The sequence below is a fragment of the Cenococcum geophilum genome (genome assembly GCF_001692895.1).
Source record: "Cenococcum geophilum 1.58 unplaced genomic scaffold K441scaffold_72, whole genome shotgun sequence".
Lineage (NCBI taxonomy): Eukaryota > Fungi > Ascomycota > Dothideomycetes > Gloniales > Gloniaceae > Cenococcum > Cenococcum geophilum.
The window spans coordinates 317037-335972 of record NW_027137630.1 but is presented as its reverse complement, the minus strand read 5'-3'; the positions used below and the strand labels follow the sequence as shown (position 1 = coordinate 335972).

Here is an 18936-nt window from a genome sequence, read left to right as displayed (position 1 = left end):
CTATAGTAGTAGAGTAAAGTCTAAGATACTAGCGCGTCCGTAGGCTTATTACAGTAGCAGTAGTTTCTAAAAAGGTTAAAAAGTAAGGTAGTAAAGCACTATAGGTAACTTATAGGCGCTAAATAGGCAAGTTCTAAAAAGCGGGGAGAGGGATTATGGGATTTTCTTAAATAGAGTTTTCTCTCTATATATATAAGAAGTAGTCCGCGTAGGCCTAATAGGGATCTAAATCGGACGTTAAGCAATAAATAATAATAATTTACCTATCCACATTATATTTAACCTGGTGGAGTAATATAGGCCGACCTCTTTCCCCCTTACTATAGCTATTCTTATTAGTATATTTAGAGTACGCCTATAATATAGTAGTTGTCTATAGCGCGATAGCTTACGGTACGTCTGCGGTAATATAGTATATTATAGTAATTATATACGTCTACAGTGCGTTTACAGTACGTTTGCGGTATACCTACGGCACCTTTACTATGCACCATATGCTTATAGTATAGTAGTTAGCTACAGCGCGATAGCTTGCGGTATAGTATAGTAGTTATCTATAGCGCGATAGCTAGCTATCTATAGTGATTAGCTGTTTACGGTAGACTAGTTATAGTAGGGTAGTTAGTTATAATAGCTAGTATCTAGTAACGTGTCTTTAGAGGCTATATAGCTAGTAATGCCCTATTAATAATGGCGGAGAAGTAATAGAAGGCGACGGCAAAGGGTTAAAAGGGAGGTAATAGCTATAGAGTCCTATATATAAGGGTATTGTCAGGAATGAGGCAAGTTGCCGCCACGTACGGCAAACTGCCGTCACGTAATGGCAAGTTGCCATTACGTGTCGCCGCGGTACTAGCGTGGCGAGGAGCCTTAAGTTCCTCGCCCTCCCTCATTCCAATTAATAAGCTTTATTAACCAATATTACTATAACCCTACTCGAGTAGTCGTTATTAGTGAGTTACCCTATATAACTAATACTAATTAGTGGTTGAATACACAGTTAATTATAGAGTAGCTAGGTTTTTAAATAGAAGAGATAGTCTCGTATAGGGGTGCTATATGCGCTTATATGGAATGGATCTCAGCGATACTATGCTACCTTAGGCTTGCGGAAAACTAGTAATAGAAGTGTCACTAAGTACTAAGAGATACCAAGTTGCGTCTATTACGTAGAACAACCGCGTTTACGAAGATTTGGTTAAGTACTTTAGGTTAGAAGTGTTACTAAACCTAGGGTCTTAAGTTAACGTCCAAAACGCGTTAAACGACGTCTAAAACGCGTCAAATAATATCTTAAATTGCCTACCTCTTGACAGCAAACCTACGAGATCCTATAAAACCGAAAATCTTACCTACCTTTAACGTACGATACCCCGTTAATTTTATACCTACTATGGCGTTAACCTACCTAAAGAAGTATAAGGAAGATATTAACCCAAAGATATGGAATAAAGCTATAATTAACCTTGTAAACGCTAATAAACAAGACTTAAATGGATTTTTATTATACCGTATGGCATATTATAAGGACAGTAAATATAACGATACCGCGCTATGGGAATGTATAAAGAAGGACTTTGTTAGATGGATAAAGGAAATATAAACCCTTATAAATAAGGATATTATATAGGACTTCCGTAACTTCCTTTAGGAGAATAGAGTATTTATCCCTAAGGACGGGGGTACTATTAGAGACAATATTTAGGAGCAGGTTATTAACGTAAAAGAAGAGCACGAATAGACTCTATAAGAGATTAAGCACTAACTACGTACTATAAGGAAGCTTAACTTATAATAGAACCTAAGTAATACACCTCTAGAGACGAACTTACCTCTACCTTTAACTCCTCTGTATCCAATTTAACCCGTAACCTTAACGTTAGATACTATACCCTAATAAGAGCAGGCACAGGATCCTATTGCTTCGCAATTTAACAACCTTTAGACTCCACCAACTAGACCTACGTCCCCACTATAGCCTGCAATATAACTCCTACCTCCTCTACCTTAATCTTAAATTGGAGGTAGTTTAAAATTGCTTATAGAGCTTGCAAAGCTCTACTTAGATTAGGAGAAGAAGTTTAGCGGGGAATTATATAATATTCTTAATTTAAAACTACGTATCTTCTATAACTGTTACTAAAAGGTAGGAATAGAGTCTAATTAATACTATAACGCCTATTCCGTTATACTTAAGGGCCAAGCTAGTACCTTCTATTATAATCGTTTGGTAGGAAAAGGATATAATTTCAACCGCATAATATATATATTAAGATGCCACTTCGAAATAGAAGAGAATAAGTAGTAGTATATGTTAGAATAGAGAGAGACTACTTTCCTAAGGATTATTGCTATAAACCCAGGTGTCCCTCGGCTTGATTATCTTTAAAAGCTCTTTAATTAACTTTAGATAATTTAGCGTGGTTTATCCGAATCATATTAAGAGGATTTTAGCCTACGTAATTAAGTCATTAGCGTATACCAAGGCGTTAAAGAATATAACCTTGCTCTTTTTAATCCTATAAATACTTATAAAGGAGTGTATGCTTAATTAAGATCTTCCGTTAGCACCACTCTACGCTCTTAAGAAGTATAATAATTTAACGCCTAACTCCAACCTACTTTAATTAACCCGCCCGGCCAATATAATTATAATTGGACTAATCGAATATATAGTGGCCGTAGTGGGTAATACGGTAGAGGGTATAATTAACAACTATAAGGTAAAGGTAGAGGTCCTTATAGAGGTTCATTTTAAAGTAATCGCCAGAAGAAGTGCTATATTTATAAGAAACTAAATTGCTAGTTAACTAGGCATTTTCTTAATAAGCGAAAGGAGGTATATAATAAGTTTCGCTAGAGTATAAGAAACGTTAGAAATTGTAAGGCTACTGCGGCTTACTTTTAAAGCTTCCTAGTTTAATATAAAGGCGTAGAAGATCTTAAGGGTGAGGTTAATAAGGCCGAATAGCTCCTTATAGATATGGAAATTGAGGACTACTCTCCTAACCAATACTTTACTAAGTATGGTAAGGTAAATGGTATACAAACCGTTACTATTCTTAATAACTAATCTACGCTCTATTCTATTACAAAGTTAGATATCTTTAATAAGCTAAGGAAGAGTTCCGCGTTCTCCTTTGATGACAGATACTCGGCGAACGTCTTTTATAGTATTATGCCAGATACTAGAGCCGCAGGAGTATCTATAGTAGGAAAACCTTAAGTTCGAGCCCTTTAGTAGCTTAATAGCTCTATCTAGATTAACTATTTAACGGCAGGCTAACACACGATTCGTTTTAGCAAGGGTACTACGATCTTTCTTGGCATAATTAGGGTCCAAACCCCCTTAGGGTATATCACTTTCCATATTATCCCTACGAACACCCCATTTCTATTTTGCATTAGAGATATAAACAAATTAGGCGTTAAGCTTAATAACCTTAAAAATATACTTATTTAGGGAGATAATTAGGTACCCGTTATACGCAAGTAGGGTCACCCCTAGTTGCTCCTTTATTAACTAGAAAAGAGTATTACTTAGAGCCACCTAACTAAGTTAGAGTTACGTTAACTATACCATTATTTTAGTCACCTATCCGTTTATTAATTACTTAGGGTTCTTTAGCAAGCAGGCCATAAAGTTAAGGTTAAGGCAATTAAGCACCTTATAAAGTACTGCTATAACTGCCAAATAAACTAGAAGTCCCCTAGCCGATTTAAGTTCACCCTTAAAGATAACTACAACTTTAACTTCTGCATTATCGTTGATGTTATATATCTTAGCGGTAAGCCAGTACTCTAAGTTATTAACTTTTTAACCTTCTTCTAAGCCGCACGTTTCTTAAAGGATATATTAGCTAGGAACGCATAGGATACCCTTTAACTATACTAGATTAATATCTACCTAAAACCCCCCGATTAAATCGTCCACAATATAGGAAAGAACTTCTTATCTATAGAGTTTTAATAATAAATAAAGGCAATGGCAATTAAGGTTAAGGAAGTCCCTATTAAGGCACACAATAGTATTAAAAAAGTAGAACGATATTACGCGCCATTACGCCGCGTATATAAGATTATTTCTTCGGAACTAGAGGACGCTAGCAAAAAACTTACCTTATAAATAGCTATTAAAGCCATTAATAATTCCGCTGGCCCAGATAGACTCGTACCTACGTTACTAGTCTTTAGCGCCTACCCTTAAATAACTAACAATTCTCTACTATCTCCCTCCGTTGTATAATAAGCTAAGGCTATTTATAAGGCAACAAAGGAGGTATAACGTCTCTATACTACACGCCAGGTTAACAACGCACTAGGAATAAGAAATGGCCTAAATACCTTAACTACGCTCGACCTGCCACTCCAGTCTAAGGTACGCGTATAGCGTAAAAAGGGAGGATAGTTAGGCCTATATTAACTTATTATAATTAATAGTTAAACTTATACAATTTAGATGCCTTATAGACCTACTTAATTCCGTTTAACCGTTATTAAACTTTACTATAAAGATAACAGTTCTAAGCCTTTATAGGATGCTATAGAAAATGCCTTAAAGGAGAGCTATAATTAACGTGCTCTAGAAGGCGACAACGATTCTAATATAATTATAGTAGATACGCCGTAACTATAACGCGGTAGAGGTCGCCTAAAGGGATTATAAAACTGCTAACATCTTATTAATTTTAAAGAGCAATTTATTGCCGCTATTAAGAACGGAATTAAGCTGTTAATAGCCTTTATAATAACTAAGAAGAAGGCTAACTTTAAGCTCGCAAAATAGCTTTAAAAGGAAGGTCGTATTATAACTCTAGGAGCTCCTTTTTAAGCATCTGATAAGTAGGAGATCGATAGTCTTATTATAAGAGGAGTTTTTAAATTTAAGAAGTATAACCATACTAAGTTTAATGGAGTTTGCATCTTTAAGTTAAGAATAGTTAATAAGATTAAGGGTAAAGCTACTAACGCCCTATTTAAGAAATTAAGGCTTATTATCCAAGGCTACAATAATAATGGTAAGGAGGTAATCCTTACGCAATCTCCTATAATTTAACGAGCTAGTTAGCGAGTTATTGTTGCGCTAGCTCCCTCCTTAATAAAGAATAGAATGGCGGTTTATTTGCAAGATATTACTTAGGCCTATACCCAATTAGAGACACACCTTTAGCGCTTAATATTAGCATACCTTCTAGAGTAAATTCGCTACTAATATCCCGAGGATACGATTATGGTTGTGCTTAAGCTATTATATAGAATCGCAGAGGTAGGAACCCATTGGTGGGCTACCTATAGCAAGCACTATAAAGAGAAACTTTTAATAACTACTTCTATATTCGATCTATGCTTCCTTATCACAACTACGGGAACCCTATTTAGAATTGTTAGTATATAAACTAATAATACAATTATCTTGGAAGACGACCGATTCTTAGCCCTTAAAGAAGATAAGTTAGTAAAGGCAAATCTTATAGCAAAGCTAAAGGAAAAGCTTAATTTAATAACACCATTACTTTTTAATAGATGCATCCTCTCCCTAAATAAGGATGTTATTGCTTTACGCTAGAAGGGTTAAGGTAAGAAGATTAATATTATTAACGTTAATTCCCTAAAGTAAGGATACGTGGAGCAACGCGCTCGCGGAGCTTATATTACTTCTATCTATTAACCTAAGGCTTTATTTAATCTCTCTGTTGCCGCCTAATACTAAGAATTAACTAAGGATGATATTCTTGCCCTAAATAAACGTCTTTTCTAGTAAATAAACCATCTCAATCGGGGACTACTCTATATGCCTATTAGTCTTCCTACCGCTAAGCTCTTTATATTTATTAATAGATCGTTTATAAATAATAAAGATTTTAGCTCCTAGTTGGGATATAAGATTATTATCGCGAATAAATCTACTAGAGAAAACGACTTTATAATCCACGGTAACCTTATCTATTAGAGCTTAACCAAGAGTAAGCGCGTTACTTAAAGCGTTCTGGCGTTAAAGATATATAGAATGGTTAGCGGAGTTAACATAGTAATTATAATTGGAACTACCCTAAAGATAATTATAGATCGACTCAAACTTCCTATTATTCCTACAATCGTGTGTACCAACTCATACTCCCTCTATAAGTATTTAGTTAAGCTTAGTACCACAAAGGAGAAACGCCTTATAATTAATATTATGGCACTTTGTTAATCCTATAAACGTTAAGAACTCTTTAAGATTTAATAGATTAATGGCCAAAATAACCTAGTAGATGCGATAACGAAGGCGAACCTAAATAAGGCACTAGAGACGTTTATTAATATAAATACTCTATATATATAAGTTAAAGGTTAGGTAAAAAGGGAGTCCCTAAAAATATCTTAGTTATATAAGGCCTTAAGATATCTAGGAACTTCAACCAGTGGTTAAAGTTGTCTAATTAGTCAGATTCTGCAGACCCTAACTTAAACTAGCCAATTAGGATTTTCTATCCCCAGGATAGAAAATCGCTATTAGCTCGCTTATAGCTAGCGCCTTAGCGGCCCTGACGGCCCTAATATAATATCTACCTACGACTCCTTAGCAAGAAAGCACCGCGTGCTAAGAGGCAAATTTTGGGACAGCGAGACTTATACTATAATAGCAATAGTAAGCGAGGAGGGTTTATATTTGTTACGATAGTTAAGTAGTATTTGTATATAGATGGCAACTATAAAAGAAGAGTTACTAGTGTTGGGAATAAGGCAAGTTGCCGCCACGTACGGCAAACTGCCGTCACGTAATGGCAAGTTACCATTACGTGTCGCCGCGGTACTAGCGTGGCGAGGAGCCTTAAGTTCCTCGCCCTCCCTCATTCCAATTAATAAGCTTTATTAACCAACATCACTATAACCCTACTCGAGTAGTCGTTATTGGTGAGTTATTTTGTGTGACCAATAGGTATAAAGAGACTTTAGGGTAAATTTAAAGGAATAATATATTCTTTATCTAAATTTAGAAATATAGCTCTTATAAGGAATAAAATATTATATAAAGAAGAGAAAGGAATAATATAAGAATCTTATAATTAATAGTTAGGGGTCTTAGCGGTTAATAGGTACGCATATAGTCTTTAACGGACTTTAGTAAAATTCAATTAATCTAGTAGAACTTAGTAGAAGTCAATTAAGCTAGTAAAATTTAGTAAAAAATAAGGTAGCTACTTAGGGGGTATACTTAGTAGAGGTATATATAAAGGCTATTAGGAATATCGCGGGGACTTAATAGTACTATATATTGCGTGCGTATATAGAGAAGGGGTGTTACTTAGGGGGGGTTATCGCTTAGGGAGGATACCTCCCCCCTCCTCCCCTTGCCCCCTTTAGGATATACTTTATCCCTCTACTACTCCTACCTATACACTCTTTTATATATCTATATATATAGCCTAATATATTAGTAGGTATAATATAGGCCTATTTAACTATAAAATTAAAAATTCTTAGTGTATACATATATGTGTTTCAATATTCAATATATTAAATATTAACACTTTTTGTATTGAATATTGAATATTGAATAACTCTAATCAATATTGAATATAGATTAAAGCACTAGTTCTGACTAGCCGCCGACGGAGGAACTGGTCGAGGAATATAAGAAGAATAATGATTTGTTGAATCATACGTTGGCGGCGATTGGGAGTTTGAAAGAGCTGCGGGGGGGATTTGCGCATAACAAGAGGGTACAAGGCTTACTTGGGAGAAGGAGAGGGGGAATGTGTCCGTGAATGGATTTCACGGTACCGACGAGCAAGGCTGAGTATGCGTATGAGGGTATGAGAATATTAAGGGAGCGGGAATCGATATTATCTGGTGAGGGATCGAGTCCAGTATAAATGAGTTAGCAAGCTGACCTGTGATAGCGGGAGCAATTCTGCGGGCCTAGCACTGGATACGGCATGGGGTCTATCAATGTGTCAACGCCCAATTGGTCCAAAAAGACTGGTCCCTCTGGCGAAGCCAAATAGGACGTATTTATCGGCTGATACAATGAATCACGAACTGCACCTGTTAGTTCATAATGCTGGCATAACGCCAGAAGAGACCAGCGCTCAGCTACCAGCGTGACAGCTCGGAGGTTCGGATTCATAGATAGAGGAAGGCTGATGGGGGAGTTGAAGGCGGATTTGATAGAAGACAATCCGTTGGACGATATCGATAATACGCTGAATCTTCGAGGTGTTTGGCGAGATGTAGTTCTTTGCAGTGCGTATAAAGGCAAATTGTGAATAGTTAAACGCTGAGGAACACCGGAATGCAGACACGGGCAGGTGTTTGCCTAGATAATGCGGAGACTAATAATGAATTTGGATGAAGGGAGATTCGACGTAGGTAAATGGTGCTTTGAATGATTTGCAAGCAACTCAACTCGGGTTATAGGCTAGAACTCTTTAGAGGAAAGATATCTTAACCCGGGTCTTTATCATCTATGGCAAATGATGGCACGAGCTATTCCCCGCTAGTAATAGCTCAGAGAACGTAATAGCAGCCTACAGCCAGATCAGAGGCGCATATCCTGCCTAAATAAATCAAAAATCAGATCGTGAATGCTCATATACCAGGGATCAATTATATAGCATATTTTCTTGTCCATTTTCGAACTGTCTTGTGATACTTCGCCCTATCTCGCCTCCATAGGTTTGCGGACGGAAACTCGGAGGATGGAGGGGGGTATGGGTCGAGTAGAAGAGCGATTATTGAGCGGAGACCTTCCAGACTATTAGAATGCACTCAAGCGCGACGAAAACATGGCGGCTTACACGCGCCTATAGTTAGAGCACTGGACCAATGGCATATACTCGCAAGACCTCCGTAATTTCTCGAATCAGAAGGGTTTGTTTTCCACCTCTGCCCAATATCTGGATAAGATGCAAAGATGTCGAGGGAGATGTGGCCTTCGCTTATGTTGGCGTGGAAGATTTTCGTCGTAAAGTAAATATTGGGTGGAGAGAATGGGTAATCGTCTGGGAAGAGTATATCTAAGAAAAATACCCCTCCAGCATAGTCAGAGTCACCCTACATGATTACTAATTTAGAAATATAAAGTAAATTTTCCAAGTGGATAAACCTTACCGGAGGCAATACCGTGCCCATCCATGTGAACTGTCAGAAGTTAAGGAATAATACACTAAATATTATAAAGCAGGACTAACCATGTCGTCTCCAATAGGGCCAGCGCTGCAGTTAGGGGGAGGATTTCTTCCTAGGTCTACCAGCTCCTTGTTTATCCTCCGAAAAGCTCCTAACCTTCTCGGATTTGTCACCCTAGTCTTAACTGTGGATGTTTCTATACAACCGCCTTGATGGCTCGAAGATTGTATATTTTGGAGGGTTAGGACGGTATTCTCTGTAGTACCGCTAGTGACTGGAGAAGAGGTTGATTTGGGGGTGGAGGTGCTCGCACTTTCGCTTATCTTCCCTTTTCTAATCATGATGTTGAGCCACTCTCCAAGCTTGTTCAGTGATTTATTAGAACATACCGTTGAAGTGGAAGACCGTTATAATGGGAGGCCTTTGAGTCACTATTGGCAAGTTTCTCCGGATTGTGGAGGTCGGCTCGGCGACTCTGTTTTGTATTCCAGTCTGAAAGCAATTGAACAATCTCGTCATGGCCATTTGCTCTTGCATCGTCGATTGCGGTGGATTCCAGATCATTGTTACCAATCATTCTCTGCAGGACGTCCTTTTTCGAGGGGTAGGCCTGGTTACGGTTAATGGCGGCACGGACTTCGTGTGTTCCATGACTGTGAGTAATTGCGTGATCTGCCCCTCGACTCAGAAGAAGCTTCACAACTTCTATATGGCCATTCGCCGCTGCTCCATGGAGAGGCGTTTTGCCAGCACATGTTTGGCAGTTGATATCGTCGCCCTTGTCTAATAATACTTCCGTGATGGAAAGATGTCCGTTCCATGCAGCTTGGTGTAGAGGGCTCGCCCCGTCGGAACTGGAGAAAGTGCTGTTTGCCTTGTACTTTAGTAGTAGTTTGACGACTTCTAAACCATTTGATGCAGCGGCCTGGTATATCGGAGTCTGTTGAAAATAATTCTGGGCATCAATGTTGGCTCTTTTCTGGAGTAAAATCCAGCAGATGGGATGTGAGCCAACACTAGCTCCAAGGTGGAGCGCGGTATCTCCCCTGCGGTCCTTCGAACCTAGCGCGGCGCCGGCGTCAACAAGCTGCTCTACAATTGCGGTGTAACCAAGTACTGTTGCGATATGCAAAGCAGTCTCTTCATCCGACGTTTTACTTTCCAAATTGGAGCCGTGCTCCAACATCAGTGATAATAGCTTACTATTTCCTTGGTTAGCGGCGCTATGCAAGGCTGTCCAGAGGGTTGGTGTTGTCTGCGCTGTAATGTCTGCCCCATTTTCGAGCAGGTAGCGTGTGATATCTACCTGGCCCGTGCCTACCGCCTCGTGCAAGGCTGTTCTGCCACTTTTGGTCTTCTGATTAATGTCTGCGCCCTGATCAAGGAGTACCTTAACCACTTTCAGATGACCACGACGAGAGGCCTCGTGAATTGGAACCCTGTCATAATTTCGATTGGTGCCACCAAGAACTGAAGCCCCATTGTTGAGAAGAAGCATTGCCACTTCATCATAGCCCATGCTAGCCGCCATGAAGAACGCGGTAGCCCCATCGGAGGTTTCTTCGTCAACCGGGAAACCCCGCTGCATGAGTGATTCGGCGGTAGAGCGCAGCCCAAATCGACTGGCCAACCAAAGTCCATGGGTGTACCTTGGGGTGGTCCAGCTGTAGCCATCAAACCTTTGTGAGGGTATTAGCATCGCTTGAACAGCGCTTTCCCGGTGGTTTCGTTGGCCAAACAACTTTCCGATGAGTCCTTGGGTTTCGTCCTCAACCTCTCCTTCACGGCGGGCATGGTGTCCCCAGTTCTGAGCAGCGTATAGAAGGAATGGATGGGATTTGATCCTCTTTTCCATCTCCTTATCGGACTCGCATCGACCGCTACCGAACTCATCGAATAGCAAGTATGTTAGGCATGTTTTCGTCAAGCTCGAATTGATGACCTGTATTGAATTCCGGGCTTCTCTGTTGACGTACTCCTGGAAAGTATAGTGGACGAAGCGAACAACGAGGCTCTCGTCGTCCACCACGACGATGCCTGCGCATGCCGAAATAAGAAGGTCGAGGTCAGGTAATGCATCATCCTCGAGTGAGGTATCGCCTGGCTCAACAGAAACAGCATAAAGTATCTCGTTAGCGGTTAATGGCCGCGTTGCACATGATACCCATGAAATTAGTCGTTTAGCCCTCTCGGAAAGTCGTCCAGAGCATATTCGAGAGACAGTACTGGCATATGCCGAGTAAATATCATCAGGGAGAGTCCGAAGCATGTTTCGCACCCTTCGGACGCTGTCTTGGCCAGCGATACAGTCCATGTGGAGACAAACAAGCAAGAAGCTAATTAGTCAGGTTGTGTGTTCGTCAAAGTATTCCGGGAGGTACTTACATTCCATCAGCCTTCCGAAGGACCGAGTATACTATGTCCTCTCTCAACGTAGGGTCCTTGTCCAGATGTCGAAATAAAGAAGGGTCATTCTCAATGCGACCATTTATATAGTCCTTCAGATCTTCTTCATCGGGCAAGATTCGGAGGATAGCAGCACCATTCAAATAAAATGACTCTGGTCGGGGATGACGGGATGTGACCAGGATGTTAACGTTAGAGGTGTGCAGCCAAAGCTCGCGGAGAAGAGTACCGCTTACAGTCGCCTCACATTCATCTAGGGCATCAAGGACGATAAGTACCTTACTGTATCTTTTGGTCTCAGAGAGTAGGATATGGGATATTTCATTCAGACTTGGCTGAGTTCCTTTGTCGAGATTGTCCTGGTAGAGTTTGAGAACATCTGGGGATATGTCCGATGCATAGGCAAGCTGCATCCAAATGCTGGCAAGTAGATTGGCTGGAGTTTGGATATCCACTTCCTTATAGTTACAGAATACACCTGCCACTCCTAACCCCGAGTCAGACGAGAATCTTTCCTGCAAGTATTCGAGAATTGTGGCACTGTGAACGGTCAACTAAATTAGCGTTCCTAAGAGGGCCATCGAGAACTAATTTTCGGGTGAGAGACATACGCGTGCATCGTTTTCCCGGATCCAGCTACGAAGCGTGAGCTCTGAAGACCATAGAAATTGCCGAATGTCTTACCAATCCCAGGACACCACAATTTGGCTCTTGTACCTATAATCCATGACCTAAGCTTCTCGGATCTTAGGATAGCCTTGCACGTGCCCTGCTGCCGTCTCCCGAGAATGTCTTTTTGAGTGATGAAAAAGTTCAATGGAGATAACCATGAGATTGCTTCTTGACGCGAACGGACTGGACCGTAGTAAGTATCTATACAGCATAAGCAAAGATGATGTCATATCTACTCTTAGCAGCAAACGTGAGACCTGAAACATCACCGACGATCTTGGCTGTGCTTCGAGCGAGGACAGGGATGATATTCGTGTCCTTTTTAATCTCGTATGTGCTTGTTCTAGATCGCTTTAGTTGTGAAGGCGAAGGTAGTGAGATATCACATACAACAAGTCTTGTGTCAGAGCAAGCTGAATCGCAGCTTTCGTGCGTTCGATCTGGGACAGAAGCATAGCACAATTGCTTCTATGGAATGGCCATGCTAAGTTTCGTCGTATTTCTCCAAGTTTTGAGCGCTTCGCCGGTCTGCTAGCTCCAGAGGACGGTGAGCTAAGCTGCTTAATCAGTTCCTCTAGCGCCTGCTTAGACTGATCGAGCGGACCATTCGGGATGCCCAGTGAACGTGTTCGAGAGGACAAATCATCATTCCGTCGTTGCGCTTCATCAACTCTCGTCTTCATTTCCGCGAGCAGCCCACCGAGGGTGGAGGCTTCTTGAGAAAGCGCCGATCGTTCCTTCGGGCTTGCCTTGACCTCATTCAGGTATTTGAGGGACGCAATTGATCCATCAACGACCTGGATAATGCTTGCTAGGGCCCCAATAGCCTCCATGGTGATCCTTGCTTGGTGTCGTCGAGAGTTAACTCTCGTCTGAGCACGAGGCAGAGAGCCAAGCCATTCTTATCTCAGGCCCTCAAGACTTTAGGAATCCTCAGACCTGCGGAGGATAGGCCAGATAAGCCTCTCGGATAATAGACCTATCAGCTGATAGTATCCGGAGACTATCCGGATAGTCTCCGGATAGTCTTGGCAAAATCCCCTAATATGCTTACGCTTGTAATGCACCCCCCAATATTAAATAAATAATTTTTTTATTAGTATAGATTTATAGAGCTTATAAAGCGCTTTAAAATGGTACCACTTTTATCTAAATATCCTAAGGATAAGTAATATTATATAGATATAAAGCTTATAAGAGCTCTGCGGAATAAGGCTTAGGGGGAACCCCGCACGGCGCTCTACTAAAGCTCAGCAAAAGCTTTGCACGAAGCTCTGCACGAAGCTCTACGGAGGCTCTGCACGAAGCTCTAGTAAATACCTTTAGCTTTCCTATTAATTAGATATCTCCTTTCTACCTTTTTATTTACACTTCTCTTTATATAAAATACTATAAAATAAAATAAAAATAGGAAAAAGAGAGGAGACCTAGCAGTTTAAATTTAGTAACTGTATAATTACAGCACCTGTTATACCAACCGCGTGCTTACGCGTTCGGTACACCAGGTACGCGCTTACGCGTTTAGTGCACTAACCACTTGCTTACGCGTCTGGTGCACTTATAAAGCACTAACTAATTAGGGGGGAGGTGCATTAGTATATAGACCACGTAGTCTGCTTTATATAATCGACAGTTACTACCATCCTAAAGAGCATACGATACTATACGTATTTCGTGCCCCGGGATATAACTTAATTGTATTATTAAATTAATACAAATACTAATTAGTAAGCGCGCACAGATCAGCAATTACTTGACACCTCCCCCTAAGCGACACTTAACAGTAATCACCCGTTTAGACTCCTAGTACGACCTACTAGAAGGTTAGAAGTTGGGGATTACGGACTATTACCAACTCTGTATACTTATTTAAGTCTTAGTACGGTTTATTAGAAGTTTATAGATGCAAATATAGACCTTTATAGAACTCCTTACCCTCCCGCGAACTACTACGGACCTACCAATTACCTTTATGGACCGTTATAAGACCTTACGGAAACCCCCTACCCTCCTGCAAATTGTTATAGACCTATTAACCGCCTTTACGGACCACTACAAGACCTTTTCTACTCGCTATGTACTATACTATACAGTATAGCAGACACAAGTAAGTAAATTAATAAAGGTTAAGAGAAATGGAGCTAAGGAGTTGACCTTACGTCTATAACTAATGTTAACAACTATATTAAATATAAAATCCTTAAATACGGATATTTTATGCTTATAAATAACGACCTGTGGGAGCAATATAAGGAAGACTTTGCGGACTTTACGGAAGCTATTTTTAAGGCTTATAACCCTACTGCTATCCGTAACCTACGAACCCTTTTATATTACTAAGGCGTATAGGTTAAAAGGGATAAATAAGTTACTATTACACGGTCTCTATATGATATACTATATAAGGAGGACCAAACGGAATAGACTAAAGAGTAGATTTTAGATTATATCAAAACTAGCGACCTCTTTACCTCCTTTAAACTTAACAGAATCTCTAGCCTTATAGCTAACCTATTTAACCAAATTCGTTCTATAAACCTAAGTGGCATTAAAATTAATCTTACTGGCCAAAGTATACCCAATACTCAAGTTACGGACTATAATACCCCCGTAACCCAAATTACAGACTATAATACCCCTATAAACCAAAATACGGACCAAATTACCCCCATTATTTAAGTCATAGATCCGCAAGCTATATATCCGCAAGCCACAAATCCGCAAGTTATAGATTCGCAACCTACCTAAATAAAGACCTATAGTAAGGAGCTAGCTAACCTAGCTAAGCTCTATACTAACAAATCTAAATATAGCGGTAAAAACGATAATTTTAACTTTGAACTGACCATCTTTACGAACCTCTATCAGAAGGCCGATATCCCTAAATAGGAGTTTAGCTAAGCCTACTCTACTATACTGCGCGGCCTAGCACTTAACCACTACTACACTAACCTTAAGAGCAACCCCCTTAGTGTTCCCTTTAATAAACTATATAAAGCTACTTGTAACTACTTTAAAGGACTAAAATATAAGCGTAATATTCTTACCTAATAGAATATAACCAAGCTACGGACCGTAATTAATAAAAATACTAAAAAATTAACTATAGAGTGCCTATAAATTCTTATTAAAGACCTTTGGCACCTATAGCACGGCCTTAACACCAAGCTTTAAATAGACGACTTCCTATATAACAAACTTATTACGGCCTACCAAGAAGTAAAGCCCTATAAGTACGCTTATTATAAGCTTACAGATACCTTAGCTAGCCTTATTAATAATCTACGCTCCTCTATTATAACGTATAAAGTCTTAAACTCACCAGGTAGCACTTAAGCCTTTATTACGGATATTTAATATCCGCAACCAAACTTAGACGTCTACTTTATAGACCGCCACTACCGCTAACAGCACCCGTACCGACCAAGTCCTACCTATAACCCCCGCAGTAACCCTTATATAAAAACATACCCCTATAGACAAACCAGCCAAAAGTACTTTATGTGTAGTAAAGAAAGATATTAGTCTATAAGGCATACCTAGGAAGAACGTAACAAGTCCAAAAAGAGACTTAATAGCCGTATTAACCAGTTTATTTTGGAATACAAAGGAAAGGAAGTAGAAAAGCCCCCTAATAAGTCAATAGAAGCCCTTATAATTAACTTTAACTTAAACACTTAGAAATAAGAGACCTTAGAGATATTCCTAACTACTTTCGGATCTTTTACGGACAGCTAAGCCTTTAATATTACGACTATATTAGCCGACCGTTCCTTTATACACTTAATTACGCCTAAAAACCATTCCACAAGCACCCCTGTTATAGACGTTATAGATTATAAGCAGGACCTATTTATATATATCACTACAGAACGCTATACCCCTAAGGAATTCTACGGTATTATAATTGATATAGGTACCTCTAAGAAGTCTACCATAGGCTACGGATAATACCTTATATATAGGACCAGCACAAATAATAATACGGATATTGATATTACGCAAACTAGGGCCGTAAACGTTTAATTCGGTATCGGCTTAACCGCATTAATTAGATTAGTTAAAGTTAAGACTCTAATTAGCCTAGTTAACTTTTATATAGTAAAAGCGGACACCCCCTTCCTACTCTGTCTTGCAGATATAGATAGGTTATAGGTCTACTATAATAACGTTACGGATACCTTAATTGGCCCCGCAACTGCCCTAGGAAGCAAGCATATTACCCTACTAATTATATAACAATTTAGACACCCGTTCCTTATATAGGGAGAGACTCTACGGACCTATATTTAGGAATCTTTTAACTATAACCCATGCTACCTTACTAGTACTAAAATCCACCGCCTATACCACCATTTCGGCTATTTATTAGCCGAAAAGCTATATAGAGTCCTTAAACGCTCTAGACACGACAACGTTAATAGGAAGGCAATTAACCACCTAACTAAATACTGCTCCTTTTACTAGAAATACGGACGTTCCCTAGGCCAATTTAAGTTTACTCTTTATAAAGACCTTAATTTTAACCACTTAGTATATATAGATATTATATATATTAACGGCAGCCTAGTATTACACATAATTAATAAGGCAACCCACTATTAAGCCACCCGTTAGTTATAAAATATATCCATAAAACATACTTAGGACATTTTACGGACCTACTAGATTAACACATATGTTAAACCCCTTAAGTATATTACCCACGACGCCGATAGAAACTTTATTAGTAAGGAATTCCAGTAGTATACTACGGCTATAGCTATATTAATAAAAGCTGTTCTAGTTAAGGCGTATTAGTCTATTAGGCTTATTAAGCGAGCTTACCTAGCCTTATAGAGAGTTTACTAGATTATTACGGACAAATATAAGGACATCTAAAAGGAACTAGCTCTATAGATAGCTATAAAAGCCGTTAATAACACCGCTGGCCTAAACGGACTAGTACCCACCCTTTTAGTCTATAGAGCTTACCTAAGGATAAGCAACCTAGGCCCTTCTACCCCGTCCATTACGGAACAAGCAGCTATAATACGGAAGGTAATAGCCGAAATAGTCAAATTACGGGCCAAATAAGCAGTTAATAGCGCCCTATATTACCGCAACGGACTAAATATAACCTTAGTTTATAACCTTCCGCTTAATTCTAAAGTCCTTATATGGCGTAAAAGCGGCAATTAGACGGGACCTTACCGTTTATTAGCCGTAGAAAACGAAACGTGTTATATACAACTCCCTAGCGGATTAACTAGCTTTAGGAGCACGTCCGTAAAACCCTACTTTCGGCCTAAAAACGCCTATAATGTTAAGCTAGACAAACTAGAAGCAACCGCCGAACTAGATAAACTAGAAGCGACTACCAAATTAGATAAACTAAAAGCACCCTTGCCTACCCTAGAAGTCCCCTAGAAACCTACTAAACCTACTAAACCTACTATAAAGCATAGCCGAGGACGCCCTTAAAAGCACCCTATAACCAAAAACCCCATAATAAAGAATTACCTAACCTCCGTAGGAATATCCGTAAGGCAATCTCCGCCTATAAATATATTAGTTCTAGTATAGGAAACCCCTTTTACGGACTTACGACGTAAAGAGATTAACGGACTACTTAAGAAGGGCGTCTTTATGGTTATAACGGAGAAAGATATTCCGTAAGGCGTCCGTATATTTAACTTACGCTTTATTAACAAAATTAAGCACCCTAATACTAATAAAGCCTTTAAAAAGTCAAGGCTTATTATATAAGCTTATAACGACTAAGGAAAGGACTTAGTCCTTACGCAATCGCCTATAATTTAACAAGTTAGTTAACAGATTATACTTACACTTATGCCTAGACTACAGCAAACTAAGCCCATAGCCCTATACTTACAGGACATCTCACAAGCCTATATACAGTCTAATACCTACCTAAGTAGGGACATCTTTATACAACTACCCCGCAAGCTTAACCTATAACTAAGAACAATTTTACGGGTCGTAAAACCTCTTTACGGAGTACCAGAAGCTAAAAACTATTAGTTTAAGACATACTACTAGCACCATATTAGTAAACTCAAAATAGAATAGTCGACCTACGACCCCTACCTCCTATACAGCCTATTAAACGGCCTTGGTATTATTAGACTCTAAATAGACAATACCCTCTTCCTAGTAGACCAAACCTTTGCGAACGCTAAAGAAACTAAACTACAAAAGGTAAAGTTCTTAGTAAAGCCGTGAGAGCAGTTAACTAAGCAGACTCCAATTAAGTTTAATAGAGGCTTAATTATATAAAAGGGCAACCTAATTAAGCTAACTTAGGAACGCCAAGCTTAAAACCTAAAGCTTATTACAGTAAAGCCTACGGACCTCACTAGTTCCTATAAAGACCTATAAGACCGTAAATATAAAGGACTAATATGCTGCGTAGCGTGCAAGAGGCGCCTATATTGCCATAGTCTGTCAACCTAAATCTACCTATAATTTATCCTTTGCGGCCCAGGTAATAGACCTATAAGAGGAAAATATTAAACAGCTTAATAAGCGCATTTAGTGGCAAATTAATAATGCAGTAAGGGGACTTACTTTTGTACCACTAGACCTAAATTCCCTTAGCTTACTAGCATTTACAGACGCCTCCTTTACTAATAACAAAGACCTATTATTACAAATCGGCTTTATAATTATACTTACAGACCGTAATTAGGACGCAAATATACTGTATTAGTCTTTAATTAAGTGCAAACAAGTAACCCGCAG

The 18936-nt window shown here is 39.4% G+C and overlaps 1 protein-coding gene across 1 annotated transcript; it reads right to left on the bottom strand.

The window, feature by feature from the left end:
• Positions 1–8717: 8717 nt before the first annotated feature.
• Positions 8718–13025, bottom strand: K441DRAFT_682037 (ankyrin; the record flags this gene model as incomplete). Its single annotated transcript, XM_067651530.1, has 10 exons — positions 8718–8740; positions 8784–9039; positions 9097–9126; positions 9177–9447; positions 9504–11450; positions 11500–12074; positions 12132–12172; positions 12205–12393; positions 12429–12535; positions 12583–13025. 10 exons carry the CDS (start codon positions 13023–13025, stop codon positions 8718–8720), a joined length of 3882 nt encoding a protein of 1293 aa, XP_067497675.1.
• Positions 13026–18936: the final 5911 nt, after the last annotated feature.